Source organism: Eutrigla gurnardus (genome assembly GCF_963514095.1).
Source record: "Eutrigla gurnardus genome assembly, chromosome: 8".
In the NCBI taxonomy this organism is placed as follows: Eukaryota; Metazoa; Chordata; class Actinopteri; order Perciformes; family Triglidae; genus Eutrigla; species Eutrigla gurnardus.
The window spans coordinates 21,776,789-21,790,821 of record NC_139922.1 but is presented as its reverse complement, the minus strand read 5'-3'; the positions used below and the strand labels follow the sequence as shown (position 1 = coordinate 21,790,821).

The window sequence follows — 14,033 nt, the reverse complement described above, 5'->3', positions numbered from 1 at the left end:
AGCTGCAGCATTTACAATATTGATTGAAGACCAGATGATCTTGGCAGCGTTGGAGGTGGGATATTCCACCAGCACAGTTGTAGTAAGAATGGGAATCAGTAGGGTGAGGGTAAAGGCCATCCTCCTTTCCATCACAGTGGTTTCCAGGCTGTGTCAGAGTGGTTCCAGGAGTTCCAGTTGTGGTTTGGGGATTTGTGGCTGTAGTCGGATAAGTTGTAGCTGTGGGAGTGGCTGATGTTGTTGTGGTGGTACTGGGAGACGTTGTGGAATAGCTGCAGCATTTACAATATTGATTGAAGACCAGATGATCTTGGCAGCGTTGGAGGTGGGATATTCCACCAGCACAGCTGTAGTAAAAACGGGAATCAGTAGGGTGAGGGTAAAGGCCATCCTCCTTTCCATCACAGTGGTTTCCTGGCTGTGTAAGAGTGGTTCCAGGAGTTCCAGTTGTGGTTTGGGGATAAGTGGATGTAGACGGAGAAGTTGTTGCTGTGGGAGTGGCTGATGTTATTGTGGTGGTACTGGGAGACGTTGTGGAATAGCTGCAGCATTTACAATATTGATTGAAGACCAGATGATCTTGGCAGCGTTGGAGGTGGGCTATTCCACCACCACAGTTGTAGTAAGAATGGGAATCAGTAGGGTGAGGGTAAAGGCCATCCTCCTTTCCATCACAGTGGTTTCCAGGCTGTGTCAGAGTGGTTCCAGGAGTTCCAGTTGTGGTTTGGGGATTTGTGGCTGTAGACGGAGAAGTTGTAGCTGTGGAAGTGGCTGATGTTGTTGTGGTGGTACTGGGAGACGTTGTGGAATAGCTGCAGCATTTACAATATTGATTGAAGACCAGATGATCTTGGCAGCGTTGGAGGTGGGATATTCCACCAGCACAGCTGTAGTAAAAACGGGAATCAGTAGGGTGAGGGTAAAGGCCATCCTCCTTTCCATCACAGTGGTTTCCAGGCTGTGTAAGAGTGGTTCCAGGAGTTCCAGTTGTGGTTTGGGGATAAGTGGATGTAGACGGAGAAGTTATTGCTGTGGGAGTGGCTGATGTTGTTGTGGTGGTACTGGGAGACGTTGTGGAATAGCTGCAGCATTTACAATATTGATTGAAGACCAGATGATCTTGGCAGCGTTGGAGGTGGGCTATTCCACCACCACAGTTGTAGTAAGAATGGGAATCAGTAGGGTGAGGGTAAAGGCCATCCTCCTTTCCATCACAGTGGTTTCCAGGCTGTGTACGAGTGGTTCCAGGAGTTCCAGTTGTGGTTTGGGGATAAGTGGATGTAGACGGAGAAGTTGAAGCTGTGGGAGTGGCTGATGTTGTTGTGGTGGTACTGGGAGACGTTGTGGAATAGCTGCAGCATTTACAATATTGATTGAAGACCAGATGATCTTGGCAGCGTTGGAGGTGGGCTATTCCACCACCACAGTTGTAGTAAGAATGGGAATCAGTAGGGTGAGGGTAAAGGCCATCCTCCTTTCCATCACAGTGGTTTCCTGGCTGTGTAAGAGTGGTTCCAGGAGTTCCAGTTGTGGTTTGGGGATAAGTGGATGTAGACGGAGAAGTTGTTGCTGTGGGAGTGGCTGATGTTGTTGTGGTGGTACTGGGAGACGTTGTGGAATAGCTGCAGCATTTACAATATTGATTGAAGACCAGATGATCTTGGCAGCGTTGGAGGTGGGCTATTCCACCACCACAGTTGTAGTAAGAATGGGAATCAGTAGGGTGAGGGTAAAGGCCATCCTCCTTTCCATCACAGTGGTTTCCAGGCTGTGTCAGAGTGGTTCCAGGAGTTCCAGTTGTGGTTTGGGGATTTGTGGCTGTAGACGGAGAAGTTGTAGCTGTGGAAGTGGCTGATGTTGTTGTGGTGGTACTGGGAGACGTTGTAGAATAGCTGCAGCATTTACAATATTGATTGAAGACCAAATGATCTTGGCAGCGTTGGAGGTGGGCTATTCCACCTCCACAGTTGAAGTAATAATGGGAATCAGTAGGGTGAGGGTAAAGGCCATCCTCCTTTCCATCACAGTGGTTTCCAGGCTGTGTCAGAGTGGTTCCAGGAGTTCCAGTTGTGGTTTGGGGATTTGTGGCTGTAGTCGGAGAAGTTGTAGCTGTGGGAGTGGCTGATGTTGTTGTGGTGGTACTGGGAGACGTTGTAGAATAGCTGCAGCATTTACAATATTGATTGAAGACCAAATGATCTTGGCAGCGTTGGAGGTGGGCTATTCCACCACCACAGTTGAAGTAATAATGGGAATCAGTAGGGTGAGGGTAAAGGCCATCCTCCTTTCCATCACAGTGGTTTCCAGGCTGTGTCAGAGTGGTTCCAGGAGTTCCAGTTGTGGTTTGGGGATTTGTGGCTGTAGTCGGATAAGTTGTAGCTGTGGGAGTGGCTGATGTTGTTGTGGTGGTACTGGGAGACGTTGTGGAATAGCTGCAGCATTTACAATATTGATTGAAGACCAGATGATCTTGGCAGCGTTGGAGGTGGGCTATTCCACCACCACAGTTGTAGTAAGAATGGGAATCAGTAGGGTGAGGGTAAAGGCCATCCTCCTTTCCATCACAGTGGTTTCCAGGCTGTGTAAGAGTGGTTCCAGGAGTTCCAGTTGTGGTTTGTGGATAAGTGGCTGTAGACGGAGAAGTTGTAGCTGTGGAAGTGGCTGATGTTGTTGTGGTGGTACTGGGAGACGTTGTGGAATAGCTGCAGCATTTACAATATTGATTGAAGACCAGATGATCTTGGCAGCGTTGGAGGTGGGCTATTCCACCACCACAGTTGTAGTAATAATGGGAATCAGTAGGGTGAGGGTAAAGGCCATCCTCCTTTCCATCACAGTGGTTTCCAGGCTGTGTCAGAGTGGTTCCAGGAGTTCCAGTTGTGGTTTGGGGATTTGTGGCTGTAGTCGGAGAAGTTGTAGCTGTGGGAGTGGCTGATGTTGTTGTGGTGGTACTGGGAGACGTTGTGGAATAGCTGCAGCATTTACAATATTGATTGAAGACCAGATGATCTTGGCAGCGTTGGAGGTGGGCTATTCCACCACCACAGTTGTAGTAAGAATGGGAATCAGTAGGGTGAGGGTAAAGGCCATCCTCCTTTCCATCACAGTGGTTTCCAGGCTGTGTAAGAGTGGTTCCAGGAGTTCCAGTTGTGGTTTGTGGATAAGTGGCTGTAGACGGAGAAGTTTTAGCTGTGGAAGTGGCTGATGTTGTTGTGGTGGTACTGGGAGACGTTGTGGAATAGCTGCAGCATTTACAATATTGATTGAAGACCAGATGATCTTGGCAGCGTTGGAGGTGGGCTATTCCACCACCACAGTTGTAGTAAGAATGGGAATCAGTAGGGTGAGGGTAAAGGCCATCCTCCTTTCCATCACAGTGGTTTCCAGGCTGTGTCAGAGTGGTTCCAGGAGTTCCAGTTGTGGTTTGGGGATTTGTGGCTGTCGTCGGAGAAGTTGTAGCTGTGGGAGTGGCTGATGTTGTTGTGGTGGTACTGGGAGACGTTGTAGAATAGCTGCAGCATTTGCAATATTGATTGAAGACCAGATGTATTTGACAGCGTTGGAGGTGGGCTATTCCACCAGCACAGTTGTAGAAAGAACGGGAATCAGTAGGGTGAGGGTAGAGGCCATCCTCCTTTCCATCACAGTGGTTTCCAGGCTGTGTCAGAGTGGTTCCAGGAGTTCCAGTTGTGGTTTGGGGATTTGTGGCTGTAGTCGGATAAGTTGTAGCTGTGGGAGTGGCTGCTGTTGTTGTGGTGGTACTGGGAGACGTTGTGGAATAGCTGCAGCATTTACAATATTGATTGAAGACCAGATGATCTTGGCAGTGTTGGAGGTGGGCTATTCCACCACCACAGTTGTAGTAAGAATGGGAATCAGTAGGGTGAGGGTAAAGGCCATCCTCCTTTCCATCACAGTGGTTTCCAGGCTGTGTCAGAGTGGTTCCAGGAGTTCCAGTTGTGGTTTGGGGATTTGTGGCTGTAGTCGGATAAGTTGTAGCTGTGGGAGTGGCTGATGTTGTTGTGGTGGTACTGGGAGACGTTGTAGAATAGCTGCAGCATTTACAATATTGATTGAAGACCAAATGATCTTGGCAGCGTTGGAGGTGGGCTATTCCACCACCACAGTTGTAGTAAGAATGGGAATCAGTAGGGTGAGGGTAAAGGCCATCCTCCTTTCCATCACAGTGGTTTCCAGGCTGTGTAAGAGTGGTTCCAGGAGTTCCAGTTGTGGTTTGTGGATAAGTGGCTGTAGACGGAGAAGTTGTAGCTGTGGAAGTGGCTGATGTTGTTGTGGTGGTACTGGGAGATGTTGTGGAATAGCTGCAGCATTTACAATATTGATTGAAGACCAGATGATCTTGGCAGCGTTGGAGGTGGGCTATTCCACCACCACAGTTGTAGTAAGAATGGGAATCAGTAGGGTGAGGGTAAAGTCCATCCTCCTTTCCATCACAGTGGTTTCCAGGCTGTGTCAGAGTGGTTCCAGGAGTTCCAGTTGTGGTTTGGGGATTTGTGGCTGTAGTCGGAGAAGTTGTAGCTGTGGGAGTGCCTGATGTTGTTGTGGTGGTACTGGGAGACGTTGTAGAATAGCTGCAGCATTTGCAATATTGATTGAAGACCAGATGTATTTGACAGCGTTGGAGGTGGGCTATTCCACCAGCACAGTTGTAGAAAGAACGGGAATCAGTAGGGTGAGGGTAAAGGCCATCATCCTTTCCATCACAGGGGTTTCCAGACTGTGTCAGAGTGGTTGTGGGAGTTCCAGTTGTGGTTTGTGGATAAGTGGCTGTAGACGGAGAAGTTGTAGCTGTGGGAGTGGCTGATGTTGTTGTGGTGGTACTGGGAGACGTTGTGGAATAGCTGCAGCATTTACAATATTGATTGAAGACCAGATGATCTTGGCAGCGTTGGAGGTGGGCTATTCCACCACCACAGTTGTAGTAAGAATTGGAATCAGTAGGGTGAGGGTAGAGGCCATCCTCCTTTCCATCACAGTGGTTTCCAGGCTGTGTCAGAGTGGTTCCAGGAGTTCCAGTTGTGGTTTGGGGATTTGTGGCTGTAGTCGGATAAGTTGTAGCTGTGGGAGTGGCTGATGTTGTTGTGGTGGTACTGGCAGACGTTGTAGAATAGCTGCAGCATTTACAATATTGATTGAAGACCAAATTATCTTGACAGCGTTGGAGGTGGGCTATTCCACCAGCACAGTTGTAGAAAGAACGGGAATCAGTAGGGTGAGGGTAAAGGCCATCATCCTTTCCATCACAGGGGTTTCCAGACTGTGTCAGAGTGGTTGTGGGAGTTCCAGTTGTGGTTTGTGGATAAGTGGCTGTAGTTGGAGAAGTTGTGGGAGTGGCTGGTGTTGTTGTGGTGGGTTTTTTAGTATGTGTCCATGTTGTTTGACTTGTTGTTGTTGATAGAGTTGGAGTTGTTGTAGCAATGCAAGGAACATCTAAACGAATAAAAGTCAGATATTGTCTTTTAAGTAAATAAGCAAATTCAATCTTATCATATTTGGATAATAGCATTCAACTAAATACCCCATAACAAAATAGTATTTGGTTACCTGGAAGCAGGAGATTATGCAGGTGGTTGATGAAGGGGTAATTTCCTTTTTTACAGAATTGTCCACGAAAGTCATCCAGGTCCAATGACCAGACAAATGCTCCTCCAAAGTGGTTTGCTTTTAGGTAATTGACCTGAGAGGATGAGGAACAAACAATTAAACATCTGAATTTAAGTTGACAACATACCCAATTAACCAGAAATCAATCATTTTCTGAACACTCAATCATTTGCTGAACACTCAATCATTTACTGAACACTTGTTAAAATTAAACGGATGACTACCTTCATATCAAGGCTGTATCTGTTGTCAAATCCAATCCACTGATTTTGTGTGGTGGCATAAGGAACTTTCTGATCAGTCATCAGATGGATTGTGACTCCTTCAAGATAAAGGCAAGTCTGAAAAAAGGATCAATTTCACAATTAGATGTTAATGTGTTATCATAAACAGGAATTTGTTATGCCAATTTCAGTAAAAGTGGTAAGTGAATAACAAGGCCATTTATATAAATTAACAGTTTATAGTTTTACCTCATAATATGCCCAGAATCCTTCTTCACCAGTGAAGCGTCGTTCTTCACCAGGACCACTTGCTGGTGCTCCAACTTCACTGGATTCAGAAGAGAGGTTAAAAGCACGCCCGAATGCTGCAAACCCCAAGAGTAGCTTTTGTGTAGGTGCTCCATTGTATTGCCAGTATCGCATGGCATAGTCCTAAAATATGGTCAGAAAAAAAAAATTAGCATGTGAAGAGCTCTCTAAATATAATGGAGTTCAAGCAGTCAAAATATGAGTCACTGTGCTTACAGTGTTAAAGTAGATTTGGTCTCCAATGTCTCTGGATCCACTGTATAAGGGACTGTGATGACTTGTGACACTACCCCAGGGTTGGTTGAAGTCAAATGTCAACACATTAATGAAATCCAGGTACCTGATCAAATGTAGAGATCATAATCATCAGAACATGACAATGGCTAATATTATAGTAATGGGTATTACATTAAGAATTACATTAAATTAGTTTTACATGGAAATCTGTGGGACTTCATAACAGGCATCAATGGTCGCTTTCTCAGCAGAGACACTGGCAGTGAGGGTTAATATGTCACGGTTAGTTGTTGTTCCCTCAGCCACAAAGGCCTCTTTGAGCTCCTACACAACATAAAGACATAGTTCAATTTCCATTAAGTATAAAGTCTTATATTTTCATATATGGTACATAGTACGGCATATTTCTGACAGTCTGTCCCAGAAGATGCATTCAGTTTCTGACCTTGCACAGGAGTGTAAATCTCTGCTTATCATGTGGTTGGCATCCAGCTCCTCCAGGGTACCTCCAGTCAATGTTTAGTCCATCAAACCCATTTACTCTCAGTAGTCTGATAGCAGACGCGATGAAGTTTGCTCTTCTTCGTTGTGTTGACACCATTTTACTGAATCTGGTAAATATTTGAACAAAGCAGTTCTCTAATGAAGACACTCAAAGTACTGCATTTATCTTATCAGCATGCATGTTAAATTCTGGTTCTATGGGCCTTGAGTGATTTATTAATTTGGTTGCAACAAGTTTACATTGGATTTAAAGCAAACACTTGATAGTTTGCAACATAAATATTTTTAATACAAACAAATTAAAAAACAGTGGAAACTGCTTATAGTGATCATGTCATTTCAGGTCAAATTGATAATTATTAGTAGATGAATATCATAACCACATCTTTTTGTAATTTTCTTTATAACTTTATAACTGTAGCTTACTGATTATTGATTGACTTGAGTTTATTTATTAAATGAATACAAAGTAATCAACAGACAGCTTTGCTATGTACACCAAGGGCTTGCTTGGTGTGAGGCTTTGCCATTTTTGGTTGAGGATTAGCAGAGTTTCACTTTGGGGACATCACCTTAAGAGGCATTATCAATCCAGTTGATTAGGGCAGCTTTAACCATGGGTGCTTTCTCTTGCTAATTTCAATGTGCACCTAGTAGGCTACCAGCCTCAAGGCAAAGTGAGTAAAGTAAAAAAAAAAAAAAAAACCTACACTGAATGAATTTTAGGCTTCCATAGTTGCGATTGTTTTCCCATATATTTGCATATAAGGAGAGAGCCAAAATCAACACTGTAAGCGGACTAAGTGAATTATTGAAACAGCATTTGTATACAAATTATTCTGTCCAAAGATGTTTGATCCATATACAGTAAGTGGTTGATCACTGTAATCTTGATCACTATAAACAGATTCCTCACTAGAAGGAATTTTCAGTAAATGTTTTAATGCGAACACGAATCCATATAATAAAGATACCAGGCATATACCGGCCTATTGATTTATGTTACATGTTGCAAAGAAATTTGAGATCACACTAAATTTTTTGTAAGTAACTTACTTTTTTGCGTTAAAGTTCAAGCCACCAACCGCCAACAGGGTTTTGAGCTGTGCATTTCTGTGGGAGCATAAAAGTTAAGATTTTTTACAAAACACAAAATTCAACCCACACAATCATTCATGGAGGGCATTCAGAAAGTATTCAGACCCCTTCACTTATTTCAAATTTGTAGGTGTAGATTTAAGTACTGACCTGGTTTTGAGTCCATTAAAGGACTGATAGCGTTGTATATCAGTTGCACAGTTGGGGACCAGCTTGTGTTGGTGGTTGATGTCAGAAAAAGCATAGATCAGGTGGGTACACTGTGTTGGATCGATATCTGAAACCGTGAACTTCCCTTCATCCGGTCTATTTTCGGCTTCGCTGTTATAGTAACACACCAGCCTTGAGGGAGAGGCTGAGACTTGGAAGAAAATAATTATGGTTTAATGAGTTTTTGAAGAGGCATTGTATTAAGATTATATACCAACAATTGTTGAGTTAAGAAACGTATTTATCTGCTACTAAGATTTTTGATTATGATTAATGCATTTTATAAACTTACCCAAGCTGGCGATGATCAAACATAGACCTTCAAAGTGACACACTGATTAGTATTAGGTTGAAAACAAAGCTTAACAGGTCAATCCACCCATACTACAAAAGGAAATATAGTATAGTATAGTCTGTAGTAGTAGAGATAGGTTTTGTTTTATTTTTTTCCAGGTGAACGAGATTAATGGAGGTGGTTGGAGGTGAATGGAAATTTGTTTTGCAGTGCCAGTGAATATTCTCAATGCAATTTTTCCTTGGCAAGCACCACAAACCTAATTCCATTCACTTTCACTGTAATCTAAGGGATAAATCATGAGTACATAACAAAAAAGTATCTGCATGGCTAGATACCACTGGATGTAAGTGAGTGTAAGTGTAACTGACCCTTTAAGGAAACATTTACTTGACAAGTGTGCCTTACCTGTGATTATAGTCACCTTGCCCATGTCGTCACTATGGATAAGCAGAAATAGAAGACGTTTTTCAATAGGTGGATGGAAATAAACACACAAACAAATCCTCACTCTGTTTTTGTTGTAATTAAACTGTTATTAAACTGCAACGAAAATACATTTCAACTCAGAAAACTGTAATTATAATTCACTAACCAAATGATGTATTCTGTCATGGTCAAGTCCTTTCTTCAATTCCGTATAATGTAGATCTCAAGCATTTTATGCCAAAAATTAAAACTGATGTACTGGCAGTCAGATAAAGGTATTTGGATTAATATCAGACTAATCCTTAATTCTTTATTTCAAATTGTGTCTCCGAGCAAGCTTGAATTAATCTATGATTTAGATTAGTCACATTTCCTAATAAAATAACTTGTATCTACAGATAATTGCCTAAATGAATGCATGGTAAATCAAGGACACACGTCAGTTTTTAAATTTACTGGTAAAAGCAAACAATATCAGTATGAGTGCAGAATGTAGAACGTAGATTATTTAAGCAGGTTAAAGTAACTATTCACTATCAAAACTGTAAATACAGTCATGTCATTTAAAAAAAGAAAGTAGGCAAATGTAACAATACAGCTATCAAATGTCAAAGGTAGAAAGGACATGTCACTCTAAGAACGGATGCATCATTGAAGGTATGAATTTGAAGACAGAAAAAGTAGATTACCAAGAAGGTTAGTCATAGAGTTGGAGCAGGTATAGCAATATTCATAGCAACATCGAAGAAACGAATGAAAATGTAGTTTAATAAAAGAGTAAAAGGAATACTTACAAAGAATAAGGTGAAAGTAGCATGTACTGTCCCTCTACTTTGATTACTGTTGGATGTCTGGCTGGGATCCTTTAAATAGGCGATTAACAGGGCACGTAGTTAGGGTGGAGATAATTATTGCAATGTTTACAAAACAATAGACTGACAGAAACTGGTGCATCAATGCAAAGTCCTTATATAATTAACCTACTTGACAATAATCATTATCTGATTCTGAACATTTTGACTGTGAATTAAAATTGTATTCACTGAGAGAGCATGAGGCCATCTCATTAAAATCACAGCATGTTAAGGAAATACTTTCACTCTTACAGCTGGACTGAGAAACATACAGTCATCACGACCGTGAGATTGTTTCAGACCACTCAAAATTACAGATTTTTTTAAATGATAGATTTAGCATACAGTTTGCAGTTAAAGATCAACAAAATGACAGCAGCTAATAACACAGCTGTCTGACTTTTTATCATGATATTATTTCACATGGCAAGCTGTCAATTGCTTGCAATGTCTTGCTGCCCAAATTCAATATATGCTTGGTGACTATTAAAATAGAAATACTCAGCAAATAAAAGACAATAGCACTGCAACTGTTTTGTGGAATTTCTAAATCTTAGTGCAGAGAGCAGAATTTATATGCAAACAACGGTTTACTTCCAGACCAATTTCATGGTCTTAAATCAAACCAAAACCAAGTCTACATCACATTTAGATGTATTGAAAACAAAAAACATATCTCAACATCTTAATATGAAGTACAGAATCTCTGCCTGTCTCTGTATGTGGTATAGCGGGGGACCCAAAGACATGCAGTCACGAAGTTGGTGCTTTTTGGATGAGCAACATAGCAATAGCGCACTGTGCAGCAGTGGGGGCAGAGCTTCAGGACTCTACGGACAGTTTAGTATGTCATCGGCAGGGGCCAGGGATCATTGACGGCAGTTCACTTTTGCAGCTGGAAATAACGTTACAACCAAACTCTTCATCACTTTCATGGATCGAGTGATGTAGCTTCTTGAGAACACTGCTAGCAAGGAATTGGCCCATTCCCAAATTGGCACCCGTTCTGAAAGGCCACACACTCCGATGGCCAGCCAAGCAATCGACCCATTCAGAACAGGCACATGTTCAAAACAGGCACTGCACTAGTACTATCAATAACAGTTATTTTTTCTGTCAGAAGTCATTTAAAAGCTTATTTTAATTTCCTATTTGCTAAAAATATGTCCAATCATCATGAAATCAAGTATGTGCAATTCTGGTAGTTGTTATGAGTCATAGTAGTATAACTAACGACACTGTGTTAAAAAAAATGTACAGGAACACACCCACACCAACCGTTAGCTTCAATGACAAAGAAGTCAATTATAGACATTATGAACAGACGATAATCAAATAGCACGCCCTGAGCCCTACCTACCACCGTCAAGATTCTAGAAGTATTGTATTGTCACTCCAGTTGTGCAAGTACATGCTTTCGATGGGAGGCTCCACAAAAGAAAGGAGGAAAAAAAGGCCTAAAATATAATAAAATAAAATATGGCAACAAAATATAAGAAGCAATACAAATCCTCATTTAAAGAAAACAGTGAAGAGTTTGTATTTAAGCGACTGCACATATTGCACAGGGGTTGCATTGTCCTTTGGGCACCTGAGGCCGTACAGATGCTGTTGGACCTTTTTTTGGCAACAGCGTGAGATTTTACCGAAAGGTATTTGAACTTGTCCACTATCTCCACTGCTGTATTGCTGATGTTGACTGGGGGATGAGATCGTTGTCATTACTCTGTATTGACCAACAGTAGTGAACTTTAATGCCAAACACTCTTGGCATGTCTCTAGTATCAGTTTTGGATGTGTCAGGTACATGAGGTAATGCTTGTAATAATAGCTTTAGTTGCTAGGACACTACTCATGTAAGTAACATAACAAAAGAATGGTTCAGTAAGTCAGTGCTGCCTTGGCTTCATATAGGACACAAACAGTTTGACCCATCTAGCATTTCCTCCTGTATGTGGAATATCTGACACTATATCATTTGGTCTGACTCTTTGGTGCGCCGGTATTTGATGCACAGGGACACTAACCAGGAGTCACCATTTGGAGTGAGAACGGCTTGAGAGGAGATGTAATTCAGGACATTCTGCTCACTGGGTGTGATTTAGAACATAGCTGGAGAGTAATTAATGACGTTCTGTCCCTTCTCCTAATTAAGATGCCATGCACATATGTTGCCACACCTCTTTCTTGTTATTAAACTGTGTGAAACTACATGGGCAGCAAAGATATCAGAGCAAGTGCAGTGACCCATCAACCCTGGATGGGTTTTTTGAGTACTACTTCCGTGACCCAGATGTGAAGTGTGAATCACTGCTGAGACACAAACTCTACCCAATGTCCACACAAATGCATACACATTACATTACATTGTTTGCATCCAGCAGTCCAAATGACAAGTGTGGCAAGTGAGAGATGCACTTATAAGAAAATTCTTTATACCAATAATGGATTAGTTACTAAAATATCTGCAGATACCAAAGTTCTTAGTTAGTTAGTTTTATACTTATGTTTGTACATTTGTCTTTCACTTGCCTAAACTTGAAGCTTAATTGGTGAAGTTTCAGGAGCAGGACCACACCTCAACAGCGCCAACTTCCTCATTTCTATAAATAACCACCCTCTCCTCTCCTCCGCTTCGCTCTCGTATTCTGCGCCCCTCCCCACCACCCCATTTCTCTCTCCCCATTTTTTCTTTGTATCCTCTCATTCGTAGGTCCATGACGGGGTCCGTCACTGTTTCTATTGTTTACAGCTCCGCAATAATCAAACTTAGTCAATTTTATTGTTGGAAATATGATTTTATACAATTGTAAATAAAAATATTACCTAGAAACACTATTGCACAATTGTGAAACGGAAGTAAACCGCAGGAAGTATAGCTTAGGGCTCTGTGGAAATAGAGTTAGAGGTGTGCTATAAGTGCTCCTGCTATAAGTGTAATTTACCTTTGTTGGTAATGATTTTTATCTTCATCGTTCATTAGTTTGTAAATATATCATTCTATTTTGTGAGTTAGTTTTTTAAATTGAGATAACTGTTCATTTAATAGTGATAATATGTATATTTGACTTTAATTTTATGAATCAACATGCTTTTAAATATTCACCAAATTGTTGTGTATGTAAAACAAAATTAACTAGCTCACTCCTATTATTATCAGAGTTGGTGTAGAAAACAGGCTGTAATTTAAGATGCTTTGTTTTATATGGATCTATGATGCAGATGCTGGGTTAAGGATGTAAAAATATTGAAGACTACAAAGGAGATTTTTTTTTGTTACTTTTATAAAGGCTTTTTACCTTTTTTGCCTTTTTTGCCCTTGCCTTTTCTTTTGAAATAGATGGCATTTAACTCTTTAACTAATCTCAAATCAAACTAGATTATATTTTTTACAGTCCAACCTCAATCTAGTCTGGCTCATCTCTGAGGTCGTCTGCCTAATTGTAAGAGAGCCCTTCTCCGGGGATAGGCCAACAGTAGTTATTAATTTGGCATACAAGCTAACTTTAAATACTTGACAGCAGACTTGCTGAATGAGGTCAGTTTGTGACCGTGTTCAGAAAAGTGCTCTATAAGTAGGTCTAAACTATTATTAAAACCAGAAGGAAATTTCCCATGGCCAGAAAACTATTGACAATAGACCAACTGTATGATATAGGACCTTCTGTGTCAAAAAAATGTTGAGACATTTTGTTGGAAGAACATCAGAGCAGGAGGTGGGCTTCGTTTGTTTCTTTTAAAAAAGAAAATGAAATACTTTATTTTTTTTCAAAACAGCCGAATGTTCCAACATAACAGAAGAGTCCACGTCAGCAGGTGGAATCTCTCATGTGACATTTATCAGTAAAACAGACAAAAAAAATCTTGGCAAGATTTATGGCAGGATAAACCTGTATTGGAACATAACGTGCAAATTGTTTTTGGTTGGTTAAAGAAAGAAATCAGCTCTTGCATTGCATTTTTTCCTGTCCATTTTCTGATGTGAATTTTCAATTTCGCAAGATATCATGGATGATCTGTAGCTAATCTACAATTTCTGCTCAGCTTTTTGACACTCTCTTAGCCAGGCTGAAGTTCTATCACCCAACCTCAAAGGAGCTTTCAGACTTTGACCTACTTTTTTTTTAGAGGAACAATGGAAAGAAGTACTGCCGGACAGGTTTGGCTAAAACGGGTCTCGCTAGTTGGTGTCACTGCTGGATATCGTGAGAGAGATCTCACCGGGAGTTTCTAAGAAAGCCTCTGTTG

At 41.3% G+C, this 14,033-nt stretch overlaps 1 protein-coding gene across 1 annotated transcript in view; it reads right to left on the bottom strand.

The window, feature by feature from the left end:
- Window positions 1-8,325, bottom strand: part of LOC311017789 (chitinase-3-like protein 1) — a gene marked incomplete at its 3' end in the record, with an annotated part of 64,564 nt that extends 56,239 nt beyond the window's left edge. The window contains exons 1-4 of the mRNA XM_084016368.1: window positions 8,148-8,325; window positions 7,956-8,012; window positions 6,841-7,006; window positions 6,595-6,719 (exon numbers count right to left, since the gene is read on the bottom strand). Coding sequence (XP_083872494.1) covers window positions 6,595-6,719; window positions 6,841-6,996 — 281 coding nt within the window. The 5' untranslated portion in view covers window positions 6,997-7,006; window positions 7,956-8,012; window positions 8,148-8,325. The remainder of the gene's footprint in view (window positions 1-6,594; window positions 6,720-6,840; window positions 7,007-7,955; window positions 8,013-8,147) is intronic.
- Between the last annotated feature and the right edge of the window lie 5,708 nt (window positions 8,326-14,033).